Source organism: Cyprinus carpio, chromosome B21, assembly GCF_018340385.1.
Source record: "Cyprinus carpio isolate SPL01 chromosome B21, ASM1834038v1, whole genome shotgun sequence".
Lineage (NCBI taxonomy): Eukaryota > Metazoa > Chordata > Actinopteri > Cypriniformes > Cyprinidae > Cyprinus > Cyprinus carpio.
Window position 1 is genome coordinate 6,509,376 of NC_056617.1, and position 26,906 is coordinate 6,536,281.

At 37.6% G+C, this 26,906-nt stretch overlaps 1 protein-coding gene across 16 annotated transcripts in view; it reads right to left on the reverse strand.

The window, feature by feature from the left end:
* nedd4l (NEDD4 like E3 ubiquitin protein ligase) overlaps positions 1–26,906 on the reverse strand; it is a 68,587-nt gene that overhangs the window by 19,103 nt on the left and 22,578 nt on the right. For 2 of the 16 annotated variants that reach the window (XM_042747981.1, XM_042747979.1), the window contains exons 4-15: positions 23,701–23,739; positions 22,986–23,039; positions 12,897–12,947; positions 11,003–11,064; positions 10,352–10,454; positions 9,529–9,689; positions 9,191–9,326; positions 8,811–8,996; positions 6,197–6,277; positions 2,343–2,399; positions 1,257–1,391; positions 457–627 (exon numbers count right to left, since the gene is read on the reverse strand). In XM_042747981.1, the coding sequence (XP_042603915.1) occupies positions 457–627; positions 1,257–1,391; positions 2,343–2,399; positions 6,197–6,277; positions 8,811–8,996; positions 9,191–9,326; positions 9,529–9,689; positions 10,352–10,454; positions 11,003–11,064; positions 12,897–12,947; positions 22,986–23,039; positions 23,701–23,739 (1,236 nt within the window). Of the gene's footprint in view, positions 1–456; positions 628–1,256; positions 1,392–2,342; positions 2,403–6,196; positions 6,278–8,810; positions 8,997–9,190; positions 9,327–9,528; positions 9,690–10,351; positions 10,455–11,002; positions 11,065–12,896; positions 12,948–13,401; positions 13,453–16,400; positions 20,336–22,985; positions 23,040–23,700; positions 23,740–26,906 lie in introns of those variants that run through there. The other 14 variants (XM_042747980.1, XM_042747978.1, XM_042747977.1 and 11 more) reach the window with 13 other exon arrangements.

The window sequence follows — 26,906 nt, forward strand, 5'->3', positions numbered from 1 at the left end:
ATAAATTACATTTTAAAATATTTAAAGGGGTCATATGATGCGATTTTAATTTTTCCTTTCTCTTTACAAGCTCTTGGTGCATGAAGAAGATCTGTAAAGTTGCAAAGACTAAAGTCTCAAATCCAAAGAGATCTTCTTTATCAAAGTTAAGACTCTGCCAAGAATGTTGGTAATCAAACAGTGGCTGGTAGCCATTGATTTCCATAGTATGGAAGTCAGTGGTTACCGTCAGCTGTTTGGTAACCAACACTCTTCAAAATATCTTCTTTTGTGCTCAACAGAAGAAAGAAACCCATACAGGTTCGGACCAAGTGAAGGGGGAGTAAACGATGCCAGATTTTCCATTTCTGGGTGTACTATCCCTTTAATACATGGACTGGAATCAGGTGGAGGGGCAAAGTAAATGGAAAGAAGGAAGTTAGGGGACAAAATAGAGGAAAAGGCAGATGTTCTCACCTCTAGCGGGGAAGAGAGAGTGACGGTGGGGGAACTGAGACTACGGGGTCTGCGCACTTGTGGTTCGCTTAGATGGCCGCTGGAGGAGGAAGGGGTGGAAGCGGGGGGCGTGGCTGCTGTAGCGCCCCCTACTGCCGCAGCTGAGGTACTGGCTCCATCTTCAGTGTGCTGCTGGTCAAAGAAAGGCATCAATTAACTAGTCACCACAAGATCTTGTCCAAAGGCACGCCGTCCAACACTGAGTCTGCATTCAAGGTTTAAAAGGGGCCCAGAATGGAGAGCAAGGTCTAAAATACTATATTAGGAAATTAATACTATTAAACTGATCAATATCTGTAAGGTTTAATTTGATTGTGGGACAAACATAGAAGTCTGTTTGGTTTGAAAATGACTACAGCATATTTTAAGGAAGTTAAAAGATTGGAGATCAGTTAAACAAGCCTTTTATCTGGTCTGTTATTTAAAAAAAAAGAAAAAAAGAAAGAGAGAATCATACAAAGGATAAAGAATAGAGAATTTACTACCACAAGGAACAGAAAGATAAGATATAGATCAAGAGCAACCAGTGTAGCAATAAATAGATCAAGAAAACACAAAATAACATTCAGACATTGTGACAGGACAAGTACGCAAGATCATGGAAGCAAACTGATAAAGGCAGAACAACAAAAATAAGACAGGATTGATAGAGAAGAGAAGAACCATGGAAGATTAAGATGATTAAAATTTAGATTTGACAGTGGATGATGCTGGAAAAACAGAAGAACAGACCTCCGTTAGCTTTAGCTAAGCTTTGCTACCTGCAGAATGGGCCGCGTCCAGGTGGTGCTACGGTTGTTGTGGTTGACGTAGTACATTCGTCCCTTGGGGTCTTTGCGTTCCTCCCAGCCTGGCGGAAGGCCTGGTGTGGTCAGGGCATAGGAGGCCGATGGAGACTGAACAGAGTGAAAAGAACAGATGAGTTTGCATATTCACAAAACAAAGCAGTGGGAGAAACTTGGTGATATTAAAATCTGTATCACTGTCAGTTCTGCTACAATGAATGAATCTGTATAGATTTTATATCAGGGACATATCTGTAGGAGAAGCCTTGTTAACTGATATGACACTCAATATGATGAGTGTGGGAATATTGGACACTTAAAACCAGAATACTAACACATTTTCACAAACACAGATGTAGATACAAATACACCTAAGCACAACTAAACACAGCATCCAAAACACACTCCACACAAGGTGACATGCTTTAATAGTATTATGGACACATCAGAAATACATCCGATAAATATGTCTGGGTGAATTTATATGTAGGGTGAAGATGGACAAGTTGGAGTGTAAATCGATCCCTCAGAATTTCTAAATTTATAGACATACATACTAAAATACTGGTTTAAAAAAAAAATAAATAAATAAAATTATATATATATATATATATATATATATATATATATATATGAAATGAAATGTGCCACCAAATAAAGAGTGCTTTTTAATAAAAAAATGGCTAAATTAAACTGCATATGCGCAAAAAGTATACACTTATACATATAAATTAATATCATAAAATAAATTACATTAATTTTAAATAATAATAATTATTCTTAGCCATCTTACTAAAATGGAAATAAATAAATGAAAAAAATAACTCTCACAATATCTCATATCGCATTAAAGAAAGCTCCTAACAAAAATTGATACATTAAAACAAATTATGAATTTATAAATTAATTTAATAAAAATGTATAAAACTGTATTTAAAATAAGTAATAAAAATGTAATAATAATAATAATGAATATACTTAACACATAAAAATAAACAAAATCAATCATTAAATGAAGTAGAAGAACCAAGAAGACACAAATGTACAACATGTGGACTTTACCATGGTGTCCTCAACGCCTGTGACCGTTTGTGCTCTTGTTCGTCGGGTCTGGGAGCTCTGCTGGACAATAACAGCTGCTTTTAGATGGGGTGGGCAATTGCCCTGTTTTGGGCCAGTGGGAGAGGGGAAATGAGGGCGAATGGAAGGACAGGGTCAGCCAGAAAGTGTAACGAAGAGTAGATGGGGAAGTGATTTTAGGGTGGTTTTGGATATTTTAGGTGATTTTTGACAGCTGAAGGGGGAAACTTTGTGAGAGGTAAACTGCAGTGTGACATAAGGATACAGCAACCCAAAAAATTGGTGTAACGAGATGTGATTAGATGAACTCCAGGAGTGGATTTAATTTGAAATCACTGTTGGATGATTAGAATTGAGAACAGATTGTGATTTGATTAAAGAGTGATAAGAGAGTGAAAGAAATGCCCAGGTGTATATTTGTAGAAATTACTTAATTTGCAATAAAGAGATGATTACAGTGCCAACATTTGGTTTTTGTCATAATGACAGGATTTTCAATATTGCAGGATTTTCATTTTGTGTGAACCATTCCTTTAATATAAGTCATACTGTAAAATCGTAGCGAAGCTCATTAAAATCAAACTAAAATAACTAACCAATAAATACATTTGTAATATATACTCGTATGTTTACCGAGCCTGCATTTATTTAATAAAAAAAAATCCAGTAAAAACAGAAATATTATTACAAACGGTTATAACAGTTTCTTATTTCAATATAATTTTAAATGTAATTAATACCGGTGATGGCAAAGCTAAATTGAGCAGCCATTACTCCAGTCTTCAATGTCAGAAATCATTCTAATATGTTCTAATAACTTCAAATATTACTGTATTTTTGGCCGCTGCCAAGAACACAGTAATAATAATGACTGATTGCAACCGAGACTGTCCAAAGATTAAACTGTGTCCACAATGACAGGTCTAAAAGTTTTCCAGGAATCATCCAAATAAGTAGCTTCCTTCAGCATTTCAAACTGACTCACATGCCCACTGACTCACTGACTATAAAAACAGAGGAAACCGCACCTGGGCTAGTATCCGACTGGCACTCAGAGTTTACATTTCAAATACTGAAAGAGTCAACTCTCACACAGACAATGAAATGCTTTCCATCTGCTTTTACATGGATGTAATGAAAGACACTCTTGTCTCAACCAGGGCAATCCGATTAGCCATCCACTCAAGTAATGATTGCACATTTCCACTCGTGTGAAATGTCAGCATCCTCACACACAGGGACAGGAAGTGTGGGGGAAACGCTACCTCTCACCCACACTAATATCAGACAGATTTGCTGTGACTTTAGCGAAATCCCTCATCTGAAGCTCTCAGAAGCACTTCACAGCCAGAGAGAACCGGGCCACCAACCAATCGGCCACTTGTCAGAATAAAGTAGACACGAAGCATAAGAGACATGGAACGGGCCACTATTTAAAGCGGATTCAGGCGGATGAGGAAAAGAAAACTTTTTTTCCCCAGTGTTAAGGAAATGTTACTTCAAAGCTTCAAAGGTCAAGAATGTTATTGAAGTGTGGAGTTAAAAGATTAATGTAACTACTTTATATTCAAACTATTCAAGTGGACAGACTTTGGACATTTAAGACTGCTTTTTAAATGATCCCAGGCATTAGGAGATGCTTTGCAAAAGCTTGGAGCAGAAGAATAAAAGCTTCCAGAGAGATTCAGATAAATCAGGGACTGAGAGAGACATTAGAATGAGTAAATGATGAATTATTGGTGAACTACTGTAGAGTCATTTACATTTACTTTACATTTAGTCATTTAGCAGATGCTTTTATCCATGACGACTTACAAATGCGGACAATAGAAGCAATCAAACCAAGAAAAGAGCAATAATATGTAAGTGCTGTGACAAGTCTTGGTTAGTCATGTGTTGTTACACTTCTGAAAACATTGTTAGCACAACTAGTATTCATATAGATAAAGCTCTACAAACAACTGAATCATACAAGGCTTACAGCAAAGAAAAAAAAATCACATTTTCTTTATGCCTTTATAAGGTTTAACAACTGATCTTAATACACAGCACAAGGTTATTGGAGCTCTCCTTTGTGAGCTGTCAGATATTATCTTGGAAATTCCCAGCAAGCATTGCTCTAAATGCCACAATGCAATAATGAAATGGACACCAAGGCATTCAAGGGACTAGCCCAACCTAGTCATGACCCATCCACAAACCTCATTTCAAACAGACTTATTGCACACAGAAGCAGACAGGGTCATCAGACTGTCACATCTGCAGGAACTTGCAGAAAATAAATACATAAAAGTTTCAAGGCTGGGATTCATGCCATTTAAATGAAGCACAAACACTTAAGAGATGTGGTGCACTTCCAGTTAAACATCCAGTGTCTATGTCTGTTTCCTGCCTCATGCAAACGGGATCAGTTCACACGGTGACCTCATCCACATGGGTAATGTCATTTTACCATATGGGGCTTATCTGCTGTAAAACAGGATCATTTAAAAAGACAGCGCACTATTTAACCAAAGCAATGTTTTGCTTTGTAAAAAATGGAAACAAACTACATTATTGCTGCTTGTAACAGTGAGAAATTATTTTGGCAAGCTGTCTCTTAAAAATTGGAAATGCCCCCGTGCAGCAACGCAATCGATTACGAGGCAGCTCTTTAATAGAACGCAGCACTTTTTTACAAACATTACTGAGCTCCACTGTTAAATGATCCATTAAGAGAACTCCCACAGTCACATTATCACTATGGAAACACGTCAACTTATCTCATACGATGACATCATAATCACCACTACAGCTTGAATAAATCAGTCCTAGGAGTCACTCTGAATTATCATTTGACATACTCGCACAAAACCTACACAAACACTTAGACAGGAGCTATATTTCTGACCAAACAATAGGTGACATTTTATAATAACATTGGTTTAGTCATTTTCATAATATAATGTTTAACAGATCAGTCAAATATGTTTTTTACATTTTTTTTAAATATAAGTTTCACAATATTTCTAACTACCTGTTCATGTGCAATAATGATCTGTTAAGCATTATGTCATGTGTTTTTCCTTTTGATTCTTAAGCCCCGTTCACACCAAGAACGATAACTATAAAGATAACGATATTAACGTCCACACCAGTGAACGATATCGTCTGTTTATTCTAAGCGCACGTGCATCTGCCGCTTTAAATTCTCGAGCTCGTTAGCAGGATGGATTCTGATTGGCTGTCAACGTTTGTATCATTCATCAGCTGGAAAAAATCGTTCTGAAAATGATTCCAACAATATCATTTCTCTGTGCCTTTATCATTGTAGTTGTAGTGTGGACTCTGCTATTCTTTAATATTGAGAACGATTTTTAGAACTATATCTTTATTGATATCGTTATAGTTATCGTGCTTGGTGTGAACGGGCCTTTAAGGTCTTTGCACACGGAGTCTGAAATTCTCGTCCAAAATTTTCACACATATAAAAAATAAATAAAAACTCAGGTTTTGTCAATCATGTTTACACAATGCCTCCGAAAGTTTCGTCCATCATAAAAAAAAATGACGTAGAAAAACAGGGTCAATTTTAATTTCATGTTGATTTTAAAGTAATATATAAAGTGTTACTAAAGATTCCTATTGTCACATTCATGGCACTCCCAAAAGCAGCTAAGATGTTCATTACAGACAACAGGAACATTTTGAAATCTGGTGAACTTCTGAATGTGTTAGGGAGTTTATAGCTCTTGATTTGACGCCGAAAGAGTGAAAAATGGTATAGTACTGAGAGTGAGTGAAAAAACACCACATGCAGAGTGAAGGAGAGGTGAGGAGGAGAAAAGCAGATGTACCGTTGGTGTGGGAGGTTGAGCTTGATCACTCACTCCATCGGTCATACTAGAGGAGCGTAGCCGAGAGGAAAGATGACTCTGCTGGAGTGAGAGAAAGAGATAAAAAGGCATTAGACACCGTTATAAATAAATAAAGACATAAATATCTAATATCTTTCAGAGTGGTCCTCTGAACAGCATAGGCTCTGAGATACAAAAATCTGATTTTGTTTTTGGCTTAGCTGAATCTGAAAAGAAATAAAAAACTAAATATTTAATTGAAAAAAATTTTATATTTAATAATAAACATTTTATTTACAAATTTTGCTTTGAAGTATTTTTTTGTCAACTTCATATTTCATGATTTAATTAATATTTAATGCTATATTTTTTCCAACCTCTGCTTTCAAGTAGTTTTTGTAGTGATGTGACATGACCAAATTGATACACAAAGCTGTCTGAATTCATCTACACTCACATGTGCTATTCAATATGTACTGAATGATAGATGAGTGAGCGATCAAGCGATTTCAAACACATTTGCATATGCATGAATGTGTAAAAACAGTAATGCCTCTGGCGCTTATGTATCTAATGCACTTTGTGAATTCAGCACTGAGGCAGTTGTCATGATAGGCATCAGCAGAAGCAACATTTTCAGTTCATATCTCTCAAGGCCCCTTGTTTTTTTTGTTTTTGTTTTTGTATTAGTGTAATTTGACTATACTTTCAGCCACATAAAAAATTGTGTAGCAACTTCAGGTCTGTTTAACACAATTAAAAACAGAAACAAGACCCCAGTTTCTGTCTGAGTCTATTCCAGACGGTTTTTCATCAAGACATGCAAACTACATTGTCAGAACAAATAAGCAATGGATTACCCAGTTTCATTACTTGCAAATACCACTCAGTTCAAAAGATTGAATTTTAAAAACAATCCAGTCTTAAGTGCAGTGTGAACAAAGCCATAGTAAGAGATTTTTTTTCCCAACTGAGTGGCTCCCTTCTGCAGAAGTTCACAGAGGACCCTTGCATTGCCCCCACAATGACTCAGTGAGTGATTCAGCATGAGTGTACAGAGGTGGACGTGTGTAGAGTCACCTATTAGTTTTGACACTCCTAATAACATAATTTGACTCACCATTTCAAGAAAATCACACATAATACCCACACATGTAGCTGTGCTGATATAGAGCCATACCACACAGCTTTACTGCATTTATACAACAGTTTGATGGTGCAAATGTGTAAAAAAAAAAAAAACATGGGAGTGTCTTAAAAGCTCTTCTGTGAGCTAAACTACTTCCTGAATGTTCGCTGAGGAAAACAATATCTTTGTTCTTGTATCATTTCAACTGTTAAGGGGATTTCCCATGACAACACTGGTCAGTGCATTTGTTGGTTGCATCTTACATGGTGTTTTTGAAAGAAAAAATAATGTCTTGTTTATAACCTTGTTTCAGTCTCTTTCAATATAAAAGTCTTTGCAACTGACGCACTCATAAAGTCTCTTGATGGTGTAACAATGTAAACATAATGACCATCACTAACACACAGACTGTTTTTCAATATCATACTATTTAATACTACTATTATTTATATAAATATTATACATACAAAAATATTTAATAAACAACAATAGCCGTTATAAAAGTTGCTAAGCAATTCAGTCAAAAGTACAAAGGCAGTGCTCTGATATACAGCATTAAAGTTACATAAAAATATAAAGTTAAAAAACTTTAAAACTATTTGCTCTGGAACACATAATACTTTAATAAAACCAAAGACTGCCTGTAAGATATACCTAAAATTAATTATTGCCCATGTTTAACCACTATAGAGACATCAAAGCCAGAACTGACTGAGGTAAGCACTGAAAGATCTCACATTTATGAAAATGTTGAAGCAAATGATCAAATAGGGTTTATCTTTTTATATATTAATATATAGAGAGAATAGTTGGTAATTAATTTTCCTCTCTCTCTTATTCTCTTTAGGTGCTTTCGCACCACCTAGTCCTTGGAACTAGCCAGAAGGGGCGATTTCCTGGTTGTACTCGCACCGGCAGCAGGAACTCTGAAGCGGCCGACAGCAACGTCTTTATTTGCAGCATTTACTAATGTGAACTGGTGGATGGAGGATGCCATGATCGGGGGGTTTGTGATAACAGAGATGGAATGTACATGCACAAATTGCGTGATTAAGAGCATGAAAATCTGCCTAAATCTCCTATGACAACTTGCAATGTTATCATCGAGGCAGAGGAAAAAAACAACGATGCAAGCAACAGGTAAACGCCGTTAGAGTTGTTTTCCATGTTCGTGGAGTAAATATTCTTACAAGGCTTTTTAAAAGTGCTGGGTAGCTGGTGTTTCGCATGTGTTTGGCCAATCATCGTACACTGCATCACTGGTAGTTCCTATAGAACTGTTTTAGACCCTACTCTGAAGTAGGAGCTAAATTTCCCCCAAATGGAGTTCCTAGAAATACATACGTTCCTAGTTCAAAAACAGGGAACTCCAGGCAATAGTTCTAGAATATATGTAAAAATTATTATTATGTGGGAGTTTAATCTGTGGCGCTTATAATATAGATGTATAGATGAATGCAGATTTAAAACTTTGTCCTGTCTTACCACAGCAGAGCTGGGTCCTGGGATTTCTCCGTTCGTGTCTGGAGCGAGAGACAATCTAAGGCTGATTTCATCAGAGAATTCTGGAGTGCTGGAGAGGGGCATCGCCAGAGAGGCTGGTCCGGACAGAGAATGGTTCAAACTGTCCGTCATTAAAGTTGGGTCCTCCTCTGATATGGGTTCCCATGACTGGAAAAGGGGAGATATGAATGAGAACCTAACATAATACTGGTTTTATTTTTTTAAAAATGGCACTAAATATGTAAAAACATCTGATTTTTAACCAGAGTGAGCAGCTTTATTTAGAACCAGACACTTTTCACAAAAATGATGATGCTATCTAGGTCACGTCATAGCTGCAGAGGTCAGGGTTAAATACTAACGTCGTCTATGTCCCTGATGTCCAGCTGCTCATTTTCCAGGTCTTCGCTAATGTGCCGGCGAGAGCGGAAAACTCTGTGGGCTTCCTGGTTAATCTGCCGCAAGTTATTATCATTTTCCGTTTCTGAAACCACATCCCTAAAGAGGAGACAGGGAGAAAAAATTGTTCCACACATATCAAAGTCTGCTAAGGAAAATCATGATAAATTCAACATAATTGCACCAGTCACTTGCAGACGAATCTACAAGATGTCACAAAAACAGTCGCTTCTAGTGTGAGCAAGTGTTTTTGCTTAATTTTAGATGTGCTTTTTGATAAATGACAAAAGGGGTCACATACACACTACTGGGCCTCTTCCACTGTGTGGTGCGGTTGTTGTGGTTGACGTAGTATGTCCGTCCCAGGTTATCCACCTTCTCTTCCCAGCCCGGAGGCAGCGGAGGCAGGAGCTGCTGAGGTCTCTGTGAACCTGGATCCGTGGAGTCTGTCACTTCCCAGCCCTGAGAAGAACAAAGTGAGAGACAGAAGAGCAAGTGAAAGTGAGACAGTCATCAAAATGTTAGTATTTTAGGACCAAAAATGTTTATTACAAAAAATCTAGGGACAAGGTTGTTTTCAAGAACATTTCAAAAGTCTAAAGTCTCAAAGTGTCTAATTTTTTTGAATGTTAAATACTTTCTCCTATTCCATCTGAATGTGTTATGATTAGTATTGCAGCTGCTATGACACAGCACTCTCCACTAGCAGAGAGAGAGAAAAAATCAAACAAACGGAATAAAAGTCACAGAATAGGAAGCTAAGAAAGTTAAAGGAAGGAAATGCCAGACAGTCAAACGGTTCAAGCCAAATGGCATACTTTAAAAGAAAAATGCCATGTAGTCTGTGGGGACGAGGATGAATAGACACCAAAATCACTAAAAAGCAGGAGAGAAAGCAAAAAAGGAGACATTTAAGTGTGTCTCCATTGGTTGATAAATTGGACTGTCCGAATCAATTTACCACATTAAAAAAAAACATTGTTAGTGTATTATTTAGATATCATCTTTTTTAAAAATTATCTATCAATAAAAATAGTCTTACTACCTTTATTGTTAACTATCAATAAAAATAGTTTTTTTGAGATTATACAATTTTTTTTTTTTTGCCAATAAGTCAGTTTTACCTCAGCTTCTTCTCTCATCTCACTGCTTTCCTCCTCATGTCCTCCGTTTTTTGGCAGATAGGCCATCTTCAGCCTCAAGTAGCCTTTCACCCGTGACTTATGACTGCAAGACATAAAAGCATGTCATCACACAAGTCATCAGAGTATATGAAACCAAACATATTTTGTATTCTTTACATAAGCTGTAAATGAATTTGTAAAGCCATTAATTAGAAGGAATTTAATTGTTTGAATAATTGTTTGAAGTTATTTTTTATCTTTTAAGAGCCCCAATATTTTGCCTATAAACTAAATAGTTAAAAAAAAAAAAAGGTTTAAGAATCACTGTATAGCAAAATATAGTTTACAGTGAAGTAGAGTCATCAAGGATAACATTAAAATACAGCAAAGTGCAGTTCACATGCATTAACTGTTCCTGTGTAAAATCCCTGGCTGTAACTATAGCCACAGGGCATTAAGGGGATTCACAGGTGTTCGTGTGGTAGTTGCACATTTCGTTCCGAAAGAACATACAAATCTCAAATGTGCTGTATTGATTCAAACGTCCAGTCCTCTGAATAAGGTCAAAGTGCAAGATCAACACGGTTGTAACTTTAAATATTACTGCTAATGTTCCTGTATTGCATTTGTGAAATCTGCATGACCACTGACCTTCTTGGACGCAGGAGAAAGTCTTTAAATGTGTACGGCCGCTCCATCGCAGGGTCCTCTGTCTATACATCAACAAAACACCACAGAAAATAAACAAACATGTATCAAATCTGGGCCAATTTTAATAGAGTCTCAGTCCCAGCTTGTTTGGGGGGGTTGGAGAACGGGAGATATAGACCCATGGATGACATCCAGCTGTCTTATGTAACACTGTTCTCCTGTTACACTTAAACTGCCCACAGGTTGGATATTCACGGCTGGTCATTAGTGGCTACAATTTGATGGAAATTGATGGAATTGGCACCTCTGCCAGTGCCCGAAACCAAAACTATGTGAGGAAAGTTTGGAGGCCCTGAAGGAAAACGGGAGAGTTTTCCTGTTTGGCAAGTCTAGATCAAACAGGAGGTGAAACGCATTCAGATTTCAAAACCAGTTAAACCAAAAATCCGCAAGGTAGCTTAATCAATAAACCAACTCCAAAGGAAATATAAATCTATATATACAAGTCTGATCCAAGTATAGGAAACCACTTTTAAATATTCAGCAATAAGAGCAGGCAGAGAAGAAGCGCGTGGTCTGGACTGCAACCACGCAGAACTGAACAGTAGATATGTAGGCGGCCGCAAGGAAAACAGACCAGACTCTGTGTGTGCGAGCCTAAATATGCAATCCAGAAACGAAATCTCACTTCGCCACTGGAAATAGTTCAAATAAAAACAAGAGCTGTTCCATTCCTAAATGTCCAGGAAAACAATCTCTTGCTCAAAACAAGTAAACTGGAAGAAAATACCATATTGAAAACCAATAATTTTGTCAAGCACAAAACTTGCCAACACTTATATTTTTTGAGACACTGTGTGGTTTGGATGATTTTGAAGCAATAAAGTACTAGATATTTATTACTGTACTAAATATTTAAACATTTATATTATTTTTCAAACTTTTTTTTTTTTGGAAAATTACATTACAAAATGTTATAAATGTATAACTTACAAATACATTACACATTTTTAAAGCACAACATTTATTTACATTTGAAAACCCATTTATATTGTTTTTCAAATTAATATTTTTTTTTCATTTATATTGTTTTTTATACATGAAAATATGTGTTAAAAAATCATATTAATAACAAAAATGTATTTAGAATTTACACAACATTTATATTATTATAAATATACATTTTTATTTATATTTTTGTATTATTTGCATTAATGATACCTAATTATAATAATTCTTAATAATTTACATATTTTTCACACATAAAACATTTATATTCTCTTTCTACTCTTATTTTGTCACTGTTTCACTTTTTTGTGCATAAATATATAACTGTTGCTGATCAGCATGCATGCAGCTTGATAACATTACGTATTCATATCCCAAATTCTCCAAGTAAAATGTGGAGCCTTATATAATCTTTTTAAAGAGATCAAATAGTAAACACTGAAAAATCAGAAACACTCATTTAAATTATACAATTTTAAGACTGTAAATCCAAAAAGTACCACAATGGGAGAAAAGCTGTATGTAGGGCAGGTATTCCACATCATAAAATTTATTTACACATGAATGGAAGGCATCATTGCATTACTGAATAATGTTGTGGTAGGGGCTAAACTGGGCCACCCTGGAAGCATGTCCCATTTTTGGCATAGAGGTTTTTTTTTAGTTGGGATAGCCCTCTCAGAAGCAGCCTGCGTGTTTACATTCCAAGCAATTCCCTTTCCACTCCGTACAGGGATATGGGCTCCAACATCTGAGTTGCTTAATTACAGTCATGTGACCCTCAATAACCCTCAATATCTTTTCAGTTGGGAGCTAAAACTTGCTACTAAAATTACAACAGCAAACCAGATATTTACTTGAGCAACATAAGAGCACATAAGCTTACCGGTAAATGGGTAAGAGGCACGTCCACCTGCCCAAGGAAGTCATCTCTGGTCTGTATAAAAAAAGAGAAACAACAAAGAGAGCGAGACAAAATTAAAATATCAAAAAAAATAGTAATTCAGAGATTTGGCTGTGAAACAGTGACTGACTTTAGCAGGACTTGGCAAGGAAAACCATAAAGATGAGGATAAATACACACCTGTGTAACCCAAGAAGAATGAATGAACGTGAATGTATGGGAAAGAGAAAAAGAAGGAAATACAGTAATAAGGGCAGTGTTAATTTCAAAAGCATTACTTCAAATGGGAAAAACCTGACAACCAACCCAGTGAGGAGCAGCAGATGGGCAATGAGTGAGGGTCAAAGGTCAAAGTCAGCAGGAGTGTATTAATGTATGAACCGCCAATCACAAGCCTTCAATCCATCCACCCATTCCAATAAGCCAAACTGTGAGATTGTCAGCTGTGATTGTCAGGTGTTTGGGTCACGGTAGACCAGTAGATTACCTGACCATGGTTGAAATGCCCATTCTTTGACCGACCATGACCAATGTGAGCCTGTGTGTGGAATAAACTTATTAAGACAACAAGGATGAGCACATACCCCCAGTTTGGGGTGCACAATGTTTAGGGCACTGAATGTTAATGAACCGCCATGATATTGCATCATAATAAAAATTACATTAATGCAATACCAATCCTAAGGCTTTAGCAACATTGCAGAAAAACAGTCCAAAAACTCTTGATAAGCAAAGCAGAGCAAAGAAAGTGAAAACTAAACAAAAAAACAAAGTAAAACAAAAAACTAAAACCAAAATAAAACAAACCAATAAACAATATAAAACCAATAAACAAAATAAAACCAAAACAAAATAAAACCAAAACAAAACTAAACACAATTCTTAAACCCAGTTAGTGAGCACCAGAACAGCAGAATGGGTGGACAATAAAGCTCATTTATTGTGGAAAGGTTAAGTATGAGTCACTATTTGTGATGATGAGTGAACGACAGGGCCACAAATACATTCTCAAGCCCCTATTCATCACGGAAAACCCACCATGTCTGAGACATTCCTCTGATTAAATGTTAAGCATTTCAGAGCCAAGTGGGGTTATAGCCTCCAAGTCACCAACTGCAGTTGTGAATCACATACAGAAGCAAAATTAATTAACCCAAAGGTATGAAGGAATGACCTACTGTAGAAAGCTCAAGAAGCTAGCTGAATCTTAAAGGTCACACTGTAAAAGAATTACTTCCAATGTGTCTTGGCAAAGATTACTGTCGCTACGGAAACTATTTTCCTATCCTTCTGCAATAAAAGTGATGCTCTGAAGAAGTAAAAATGATTTAACTGATGTCTTGTAACTTCACAGCGACTTTGAGACCATTAAGATATCATGTCTTTATGACCCTGAAAGCCCCGTTCCCACACAATGCCCTGAGTGTTAAAAATAAATATTTGCTTAGTCATCGTCTATTACAAAGCTGAGTTAGCAGACGACTCCAGCCATTAAAGAGGCCGAAAAGTGCAGAAACTGAGAAAACAAGACAGCAGGGAAGTGAGAAACAAGAGGCCATGTTTAAAGAGAAGAGTACACACACACGAACACACAAAAAGTTAAATTTAATAAACCAAACAACAGAACAAAAGGAGGGAAGCAAGAAAAAAATGATCCCATTACTTTGTTAAGCTGTAGGTCACACATCTAGGGACCGCAAAGTTTAGGGTCAAGGGTTATGACAATAGGACCTGAGAAAAAAAAAACTTCCGACAACTGATCCGCAAAATGCAGAGATGCTAAAATAAGACCGGAGCCCCCACAAATTTATCAGCGGGGCTCCTGTCTGAGTGACAACAGCAAGGTACCAGAGCAATAGGGAATGCTGACAGAGCTTGATATTTCCATTAAATCTAATTTTTACTCTATCAAACTCTTCTTCTTTCACTTATGAGCACAGACAGACTTTTCAAAGCTCAATATTCCCAGCTCTGTAAGAAAGCTGCCACAGCAGACTTAAGTGAGACCCCCCCCCCCCCCACATTTCTTCATCAAGCTTGCTAAAACTTGTGAGACAGCAAACAGTCACATGTATTAACCTGAGAGCGCTGGCAAGTCTACAGGCAACCCATACACCCCCGCAGGGGATGAATGCAATAAGTGACGAATGAAATTTCATAGTTATTACATTTGGTAAAAAACATCTTATTAAAAACAAGTACTGATACAGAACTGTATTGTAAGAGCGGATATTCTTTGTAAACAAGGACTTTACAGGTTATGATATATTGCAAGCCTTATCTTTAGAGATAATTCAGAATATTTCATAAGATACATCAACAGATACATGCTTGAGGCATTCAAAAGAGCAGTCTTGACAGCTGGAAGTAAACAGATCTGTGTGAGAGAGGTTCAGATGAAGAACTCTGCTGCTGGAACATTCAGCTCCTTGACTGACTCATTTCCAGTAAAGCCTTTTGAGCAGGTACTGGAAATATATATGCTGCCGTTAGCTGCCTCGGAAATTGGTATGTGTGTGACATTCCTGCGGAATGTGGACATCTCAGAGATTCTGGACCTTCCGTTTGCAAGTGCGACATCTGTGAAACTGAAGTCCTGCTTTCCACATTCCATCAGAAAGATGCAGTTATACTAGTTCTAGTACTAGTAATGGTTGGTGGCAAACTGATGAATGATGAACTGGTTTCTAAGATAACAAGGAATGAATCACTGAAGGGAATTTCAAAGCCAATAAACTCAATGGTAAACTGAAGTGAATGACAAATTACATGTGGCAAAATAAAAAAGAACCAGGAGGACTGTTGGAAAAAGCAAATGCTTGTGAGAAACTCTGAAAACAAAGCCTTGAGCTTAATATAACTATGATGCATGAAGATTTTCTACGTTTGAGCAATAACACACACAGTAAAAACAGCAGTATGTGTAACTATATATTAAACCTTAATCACCACAGAACAGCTGTTACAAGAGATGAACGGTGACCCAGGCCAAAGGAGAAAGGCTGCTTTCAAAACCAACAACAACACTTGACACAGGACTAAAGATAGAACAGGCTCCTCTTCAAGAGAGGGGGGAAAACACAAGTGGACAAGCCCCCATGAATGAAGTTACATCTGAAATTGATTCTGGCTTCTATATATTTTCCACTTCTTGAATATCTTGAGTATAATAGTTTGTATGGTTTTTGGGAAACTAAAGACAGTGTGGTTACGTCTTGCTCTTGGCCCCCGTTTTCATGGAATTTTTACTTCCCAGAATGTGGGTAGGTCATTCCTGAACCCACCTTCTTTTTCCTCCACCAAAATCCTGCTACCTCTTCTTTCATCTGTTTTTCCCATTCTCCAGCCACTTCCAAACTATTAAAACACACTTTGAGAAGTCTACACCCAACAGTGTACTTTGAGTAACTAAACAATGGCTTGTTAATGTACAAAAAATTAAGCACTTCATATTGAGCTCAACTTTAGACCCTCTGCTGTAATTACCTGTGGATTGCTGCAGGTATGTGCCTTTCCAAAGCTAATATCCCGTGCAAGGATGGGGCTGTGCTCACCTCCCTGGCTGAAATAGATCTTAAACTTGGGCTGTTGGGAGTTCTGTTCCTTCCTAAATTTGAATGTGCAACCTTGAGCACCGTTCTCAACAATCTCACTCTCAGTATCCATTTCTGAGATTGGGGCATGAAGATTTGGCATAGATCCGAGACGGGAAGGAGCTCCTCTGGGATGCAACGGCTGTGAAGTGCTCCTCTCAAGTCGGATCCGAGGGTACCGCACCAAGCGGTTGCCTTTAGTACCTGTGATGCCCAAATCACTCACGTCAGCCTGAGGAGTAGGGCTAAGGTGCCTTCCTTGGTCCTGTTGAAGCTGGAAGACAAGTCTTTGAGTGCCAGGACCTCTGTCTGAGCTTTGCTGGACAGACCAACGGTGGCCATTCTGGCCATTCTCACTGTACGGCATGATCCTGAACTGCTGGACATCTGAGCCATCTGCAGACCTTCTTCGAATACTGAAACCTCCAATGGTAATCCCTTGATTATTGGGTAAACCCAAACTAGCATAACCATTCTGTCCATCACATGGTCGGACGCAAAAGACTTGCCTCTTAGGCTGGATAGGCTCAGAACCTGGTTCCAGATTTTGGTAGGATGGGGCATCTCCTCTGTGGTAAGCTGGAGGTGGAGGTAAGGGCCAGCTTTCACCAGTCTCAGTGTATGCAGGAGCTGGCTCCTGAGGGTAATCTGGAGGTGGATCAAAGGGCAATGCATCTTCTTGAGGTGCAGTTGAGCGTTGAAGGGATATCTGCACAGAGGTGCTCTTGGTCATCCGTGGTTCAGTTTGACCCTGGAGCTGTGGGATGAACATGGAAGAGCTTCGCTTTAGAGAGGCGTCCGAACAAGCACCCAATTCCGGGCTCTCTGAAAGTCCTCCGTTTTGAGTCTGTGAATGGAACATCATTGCCCCTGCGCCACTGTAACCAATCTCATCTCCGTCCTCCACTGTCCCATTTAGCTGCTCCAACTCCGGCGCAGTGTTACTGCGACCTGATCCAAAATACAGCCGAAGCCGGTGAGACATTCTCCTGTCTGCCTTGATCTGTCTCTGTCCAGCTCTTGCTGGATCTGTCTCGCCCACTGTTTAGTGTGTCTGATCCCCTTTTGCTCTCCCTTTCTCTGTCTTGCTCATCCACCCTCTTTTTTTTCTTTCTCTCTCTTTGCCTTACTCACAGACAGAGGCTGCGTTTCGTTTCACAGCTACCAGTGAAGCGCTGCCAGGGAGCTTAAAAGTTCAACCCACAAACTTCAAGGAGAGAGAGAGAGAAAGAGAGAGAGAAAAAGCTGGAAAGAACGGGAGAGACGGGGAAATGAAGAAAAAAAAACTAGCCCATGTGTCAAACTGTTTGAGCTGAAGTCCGATAGCGACAGACAGCAGAAATAGCCCAAGTGGCAAGCTGCATTCCAGGCATGATTGGATAAGGACGCCTGGCGCTCTTGCAAGCAAAGGTGAGGGTAGGGTGGCCAAAGTCACATGATCCAGATTGCACCCACCCCCACTTCCCAGTTAGACCCAAACAGCACTCTCTCAGCTGCTACTGATCTGTCAGAAGGAACTAGACCGCCGGGGGTGGGATGAGAGAGAGAGGGATCACAGCTGACTCAGGAAACACTCTCCAAAAGCTCATAATTCTTTGTGCTCATCCCACACACAGGACACACTGGGCCAAGACAAGCTGGGACATGGTGTTACCCACATCTCAAGCTGGTAAAAGAAGAATTTAGAAGTACTTACTCCCGAAAATACCAAACAACACAAAAACAAGTCATCACTCAGACCTGTATGGGTAAGCAGAAAAAGTATTAGAGGTTTACCACTATCGTTAGGGACATGTTCTAAGAAATACCCAGGAAATGTACATTTACTGGAAAAAAACACTAGAGCTTTTCATATTTGAGTCTCTGTATAGACATGCAGTACTTCCCATCAAGCTTCTTAAGGGTTGGCATGGATGAAATGTTCCGTCTCCATTATAAAAAAATACTCAAGGGAAGTTTTAAACCACAAGACAGTCACTCTCTTTCAACACAGTAACAATGAATCAGGATACAGCCTAGGGGCCATTTCATAAGACGTAGAGAGAAATAAAATCTAAAATCATGACCACTCCTAAAACAAAAGCAACAAAGCAATTTACTTTACACAGCTTAAAAACCTTCTTAAATTGTGGGTAATTTCCAAAACAAAATAATTATAATTTGTTTTCCTCAAAATGACTGGAAATATGATCAATCACAGACTACTGACAGCCACATTTATAACATATAAGCCACAAGCCTGTGCTAAATGCTTCATGAAATCTGTTTGGGGTGAATAACATAAGTTTTCGTGCTGGCATTTGTTTTTTCTCCACAAACACAATCCACAAAATCGGAATCTTTAGATCAGTATCCTGAACCTCCTGCTAACAGACATGTGAATGTCATAATCAATTTGCCGCAAACTGATGACTGGCTGAACAAGTTGCTAAGGCTGATGTGAAAATCCAGAGAGATGACACTACACTGTCCATATTAAAACTCAAAGAGACAGTGCATACAGACAGAGCTTTGTCCAAGGAGAAACAGAGGACAAAGGCCACTTGATTGCCAGGGCTGTGAAAGACTGCATGTATATCAATAATGGAATATAGGGCAACATTGGAAACCACGTAACTCATACTAGACAATTTTTAACAATAATAAAAAATAAACAGAACAATTTGTAACACTGAGTTGCACTTTATCCAAGTTTGCTTGTTTTATTATCCACTAGTCATAAGTCTGATTGCTTAGTAATGATGTAACCTTCTCAAATTCAGAGTATGGATTGTTATAAAAGGTAAATAAGATTTTATGAGGTAAAACTACTACAAATGCACAGCGAAACCATTTAGAGCAACACCAGCCCGACATAAACCATGAAGTCAGTGCAGCCTCTCATTGGATGGAGTGAGCGAGACAGACTCCAACTGAAAGAAAAGCCTTGATTGTGGGAGTGTGGGCACTCTCTAAAGGGGGTATTGTTTTGGAGGGCACACATGCCCTGCAGTGGGTGAGCTGTGAACAAAGAATGGAGACATCATGGCGTAAGCATTAGTTTCACAGCGCCAAACATTCTGGGAATTACGACAGAGGACTTCCACAGCGCTACCTACACACACCATGACTTTACATAGTATTCACTTAGCTAGTATAAAGACTATTTCTTAAAAACCAACATTACATAAGCCTAAATAGCAACATTTGGCTGAATGATGGCAAGCGTGATTTGAACTGGACTGTCTTCAAGAAGCACTTTCCCTCACCCACACGACTCGGGTGGTTATGCGTCTCCATGACAGCGGTTTTCGGAAGGATCTACAAAAATTGCTATAAGTTGTGGTGCGCGACCCATCAATCCACATCTTAACTACAAAGAGAAGCCATTGTGTTGTCTGTCTTGCTTGGACCACAGTAAAATATGCACTAGTCGGTAGTGGAACTTGCTCATTGGATTTAGCTTTTAAGCAGTCTGAACATACAAAATGCTTTGCACAAAAGAAAGTGGAATGATAGAGGCACTCTCACTAAAAACAGCAGGAGAGAGGGTAAGAAAATGAGAAAATAGTGAAGAACAACAAGGTTACTGATGAGAAGAAACAGGGAAGAAAATAAAAGAGATAAGAGAGGGATAGAAATAGACAGAGAGAGCATGTACGCGAGAGAGCATGAAAATCATTCATTAAATCTGTGTCCAGTCAGTGGGACACCATCCATGTGCTCCCTCAGACTTATAAGGAAGACGCTCCGTGCTTCTCGGCTCTGAACTGAAACTCAGCCAAATCACATCACACGGGAGACATCAACCTTTTCCCTGTGGACTGCAACAACTCATGCAAAAACAACACATCCATCGCAGATTTCACATCCATCGCAGGATATACTTACTGACATTAAAGGGATAGTTCACCCAAAAATGAAAATTATCCCATGACTTACTTAACCTCAAGCCATCTTAGGTGCATATGACTTTTTTCTTTCACAAATACAATCAGAGTTATATTTTTTTAAATGTCCTGGCTCTTCCAAGCTTTATAATGGCAGTGAATAGGGGTTGAGATTTTGAAGCCCAAAAAAGTGCATTCATGCATCATAAAAAGTAGGGGGGGGTGGCTATTAAAAGCCTTCTGAAGTTATGCGGTATGTTTGTGTAAGACAAATATCCGTATTTAAAACTTTATAAATCTTAATCTCTAGATTCTGCTACCGTATTTTTCGGACTCTAAGTCGCACCTAAGTATAAGTCACATCAGTCCAAAAATACGTCATGACGAGGAAAAAAACATAAGTCACACTGGACTATAAGTCGCATTTATTTAGAACCAAGAACCAAGAGAAAACATTACCATCTACAGCCGCGAGAGGGCGCTCTATGCTGCTCAGTGCTCTTGTCCCCTATCAGATCAGCTGCATATTTTACTACCTGCAGTTTGTAATCTGCAGAATACGATTTTCTTTTTGGGGGCATTTTGTTTGCATTCAGTCTCTCTCAGTTGTCTTTAAGTTAATATTTCAGTTAACAGTTTTCAGTTGTTTTCAGTTAATGTTTTCAGGAGTATGCTACAGAAGCACTGAGCAGCATAGAGCGCCCTCTCGCGGCTATAGACGGTAATGTTTTCTCTTTGTCAAATTAATTTTGATAAATAAGTCGCACCTGACTATAAGTCGCAGGACCAGCCAAACTATGAAAAAAGTGCGACTTATAGTCCGGAAAATATGGCAACTGTCATTCGCGTGTTATCGAGAGTGGCATTTTTTTTTTAATACAACTCAGATAGTATTTGTCTGAAATAAGTAGTAATATATATCTAGGATGGCTTGAGGGTGAGTAAATCATGGTGATTTTCATTTTTGAGTGAACTATTGGTTTAAGTGACAGTCATCAGCTCTACTTCACATTTTAAACTATTAAATGTACTCAGTAGTTCTAAACTGGCTTTGCTTCAGGCTTCACATTCTATATTGGGCATCATCACAGTACCAAATCTGCATATCTAAGGAAAATACATGAATGCATAAAAACTGGAAGAATTTCTCCTTCTTTTTGAGCATTCCTTTTTTAATTTAACCAATTGTCCCCTGCTTGCAACCCACCAGTTGAGAACCACTGTTTAAAAAGATGCGGTTGCACTGTAAACAGCCAATAATGCCTTAAATAACATGCACAACTGTAATTTTCAAAACATTGGCATTTAGTATAGACTATATTTTAAGAAATCATTCTAAATTCAGACAACTCTCTGCACAATAAACAGGATGCAAATTGGGTCGCAAAACTTTAAGGAATTGTTTAAATGCAGTCAGTCTGACTGATATAAATTAACCCTAAACTGGTTCTCACATCATCTCCTTATTAGAAACACAAGTGGTTTTGTATTACAGCAGAATGTACCATAGGTAACTGCATACCAAGCAAAGCAACTGAGCACTGTTGCTATGGGGACGCTAATGAATGGTTTAGCACTGACATTAGTTGCATAACAGTGAATTTTCTTTTATTGTTTCACAATTAAATCATTTAATAATGTACCTATCAGTGCATGTCAAACAACTAAATCTACAAGATTTTCTGGGCCGGAAAATATTAAAAACTTCATTTTTCAGAATTCTCTAATGAATCATTTGGAGGAACAGTTGAGAGGTGCAAGCTATTTTCAGACAAAATGTTTTGTAATGTGGAGAAGAAGTGAAAACTGGAACACCAGTTAACACACAAGCTGTATTCCAAAACCTAGCAAGCTACCTACTTAGACTGCAAAACACTGCATTTTATGGCATCACAGTCATTTTCGGCTGTTTCATTGTACTGCCTTTATTAGATACTGATAGCTAAGAAACACTGTATCATTGGCAAAAATGGCAAAAACTAATCAAGAGAAATGCTGATTAAATAGCTACATTGCCTTCAATACCAAATGGTAATGCAAAAATTGCTCAATTAAGTATTTTATCAATTTGTAAGTGTCATGTTTCTTTAAAGTAGTGTTGTTAGCTTAGCAACATTCTTGCTGGTTGCTACCCATGTGAAGCGTCCCAAATAAGTCATTTTCAATGTTCTATGACAGTTAAGGTATGTGTAAACTATCATGGAAAGAGGTGAGTGTTTTCAATTCTTGAAACTTGCGTGGGTGATTGTGGAAGCAAGTGGTGAAAGTGTCAAAAAGTTGAGAAATGCTCAATTTCACCAATTTTATTTAAAAAAGCCATGCAGCAGCCAATCACAGTAAAGTGAAGGCAATGACAACTGTCATAAGCATTTCAAAATCTGCCAACAGTGCTGGAGTTTCTGGTAAATTTGGTTGTGAGATCACATTGATAGACACTGCACCTAATTCAAATTTATTATTATTATTTTTGGGGGCGAAACTTTTGCTTGGTAAACAAATTGCCAATGTCTGTTGATTTCGAAATTAACCAAGGCAGTTCACAAGATTATGGAGCAATTGATGTGATTTTGGAGCAATTTCTAATTGATGTGTGCTGAAGTGGTTCTTACCAGGCGGTTTTCATCAAACACCTCAAAAAGAAGCCTGTGGTTCTGTGGGCAGACCTGCAGATATGACAGAAGTACAAACCCAATGATAAAATATCAATTATTTAAATAAATAAATAAAAAATAGAATGGCTAATAAACAAAAATACACATGCACACAAACATTTCACAGTCACGTGCAAACTATCCAAAGCAGGCACATGAAATGTGCGATATACTGTAAATCTATTTAACTGGCAGGGTTGTTTTCTGAGATTCAGGTGCCAAACCTGGTTCTGGTGTGAATCTAGGTACTGTAATGAATAGGAGTCATTATTGTGGGCTTAGAATAGCATCAATAAATCACGTTCATGTGAATGGACTTCTAAATGAAGCAGCTCACAATCTTTCACTAGATCGTTTTACGCACAAGCAACATTACCGGCCATCGACGTCACAAAATTGCATGCTGCTTCTAATAATAGATTATTACAATTGTCGCAGTGACGAAAGGTGAGGCATAGTAACAGATGTGTATTCCAAGAAATATTTCAGTGCTAAGTTCTTAATATTACTGGACAAAGTTAAGATTTAATTAAAAACAAAATCAAAATTAAACAATTATAATAGTGCCTTCCATATATGTGTAATGTAATATGTAATACATGAGCCATCTGGGGCTCAACTGTGGACAACCAAAAAAATAAGTAAATAAATAAAGATAGAAAAATCAACTTACTCTGAAATAGAATTCCTCATTCCATTTGGGATTGAGAGTCTAAAAAAATAACCAAAAACATGTTTATTTATGCGTTTGAACATTTATCTCACACAACTCAGAATGAACTGTACAAAACTGTAGTTTTGCATAGTAAGGTTACAATATCTATCAAAACCTGTAACCTTTTTTTAAAAAAAAAAGATCAATTAATTAAACAGGTAACTTGATTAACATAAGTTTTTCACATTTACTAACTTACAGGTGGGAAATAAAGCATAGCTAGCTTTTTTGTGCATGCACTAGAAAATAATATATATATATATACACACACACAAATTATGTGTAATGTTTATGGAAATGTCAATGTCAAAGTAATACAGAAAAAAAAAAAAAAAAAACATTAAAAGCATTTTTTTTCTCCTTAAAAATCATATTCAAACTCAAAATCATTCAGATATCAAGGTGGAATTTAAGCAGACATGCTTAATTAAATTCTGAAAGATTATACCCGCTTGTTAAGAAATTTAAGTAAGAAAGCCAGTAGGGTACCTAAAAAAAATTATTCAACTACAGCAGTGACAAGTATTCCATTACCTTGATGAAATTTACAACACAAAGGAAATTTAGAACAGGAGACCTTGGCAAATATTTACTATATTTGAATAAAATATTTTACCGTCGCACATAGATAAAGATAAACAGAAGGAGATAGATTGGGAGATATTTAGTGTGTTTGAGAGAGAGAGAGAGAGAGAGAGAGAGAAGGGTGGGTGCTGACATTCAGACAGAGAGAGTGCACCGGCCCTTGGCTGCTATTGATCCTTTTAAGTGGAAGAAGGACTTAATCATTTAGTCTACATAGCAGATTGATTGACAGCTTAATTTAAATGTCCTCAGAGGAGTACCTTAATTGATTTAACATAAAATAGAAACAAACATATGCAATAGTAACAAGTAAATGCTTTCTGTTTTCTGACTTTAGTTATTTTATCAGTATATTTGAGTAAAACATCAACTGAAAGTTTTCAGAACTTATGTCAGCAGAACTGACATGAACAAAATCGTATAATCATGACAACAAAATAGTGTGGAATCTTAAATATTTCAAATAAATTTTACATTGTGAATCTCAGATTCATAATGTGGTCTCAAATTTACAGTAACATATTAAAGGGATACTCCATCCCAAAATTAAAATTTTGTCATTAATCACTTACCCCCATGTCGTTCCAAACCCGTAAAAGCTTTGTTCGTCTTCGGAACACAATTTAAGATATTTTGGATGTCAAGGTCCAGAAAAGTATGAAAAGCATCGTCAGAAAAGTCCATCTGCCATCAGTGATTCAACCGTAATGTTATGAAGCGTCGAGAATAAAAAAATAACGACTTTATTCAACAATTCCTCTCATCTGTGTCACTCCAAATCAGCGTAGCGCCATTTTGGCAATTTTGAGCAGTACGCAGGCAGCTTATGGTCTTCTGTATCAGACGTGCCACAATGATACGTTTTTTACGTGTATTTACGTTTTGGTTTGAAAGCAAACAACGCATCGGCGCCGCGTGGCTGACACAGAAGAGCGTACGCCATCTGCGTGCTTGTCAGAGTTTGCGAGATTGTGATAGGCTGATTTGGAGAGACACAGAGGAGAAGAATTGTTGAATAAAGTCATTATTTTTGTTTTCTTTATGTACAAAAAGTATTCTCATCACTTCATAATGTTACGGTTGAATCACTGATGCCAGATGGACTATTCTGACGATGCTTTTCATACTTTCCTGGACCTTGACACTGTTATTTATTTGGCAGTCTATGGGACAGTCTCAAGCCTCCCTGTTTTCCAATATTTCCAAAATATCTTAAATTGTGTTCCGAAGATGAACAAAGCTTTTATGGGTTTGGAACAACATGGGGGTAAGTGATTAATGACAAAATTTTCATTTTGGGATGGAGTAACCCTTTAAAATGTAATTTGCGCAAGAACTCCTTGATTGGCGGGTCATAAACATACATATACGTACATACTGATATGATTCACACACACAGACATGCAGGATGCTGTAAATACATCTGATTTATTGGTCTGTGAAACATGTGCCAAAGCTTGTGAAAATACTCCGGGTTATTAAAGTGTAGAAGCACACCCAGGTGTAAATTATACAAGAAAAATACAAAGTAACGTCTGACGGAAACACTGGCTGATCTCAATAATTTTCAGCCTTCTATTCATACAGTATATAAAAGCTTATGAGGCTTTATTTAACTTCATATACATTAACATGCATCAATATAACAGTAAATAGTAAACACCTACATTTACCTTTTTAAAAAACATTTTTGATAAATAGAAAACCTGCACAAGGAGACTTTCAAGGACATTTGAGTTTTGAGTGATGATCGAACTAATCAGAGTTTTGATTCAATTTAATGAAAAAAAATTTTTACACCATTAGCAAAATCAACGTGCCAACTCTGGTTCATTATCTTATGTCTTTGCTCATCCCCTTATTGTATAAAGTCAGCAAATCATACTGGTGAACTGAAATCCTTTCTCATTGCAGTGACTGAATCACTTGTGATGGCCAGGGCATTCTATTTCCTCCAATTTGATTCTTCCTGACATATCCTCTGCGTCTGACATTCAACTGTTTGCCTGCTTTCTATCCTACTTGGTAAAATGAGTAAATCAAGTAGGATAGAAAGGAGGTTCATTTTCTACCTATCACATACTCTACAGCCTTCCCACAACTACTAGTCCCACAGGGCTCTGCACTGGGACCACTGACATTATCTGTTGCTCTGTTATCAAACCACATATTTCTCTTAGCAGTGTTATGCCAACAACACTCAATTCTAGATCCTATAATCTCCCTCCATTTCCACTTTCTTCATAGTCTGCATCTCTCACGTTCCAGCTTAGATAACTAATCATCACCTTAAGCTTAACTTAGACAAGGCTGACTTCCTCTTACGCGAGGGCAAACAGCCACTAGTCAATCCATCTCCATGTCTGTTGAGGGTCATGCAGTTGTCACCTCCTGACTAACAGAAAATCTTGTCACAGCCTGCAACTCAACTTCACCCTTATTTATCTGTGTCTATACAAAGTTTTACAATAGGTAATTGCCTATTGTAAACATTGTTGTGTAGTTAAAAATGTTTTAAACTGGCATCTCACAAGCTATGCTTATGTAAACCAAAAGCACATAACTAAATAAGGAAAAAA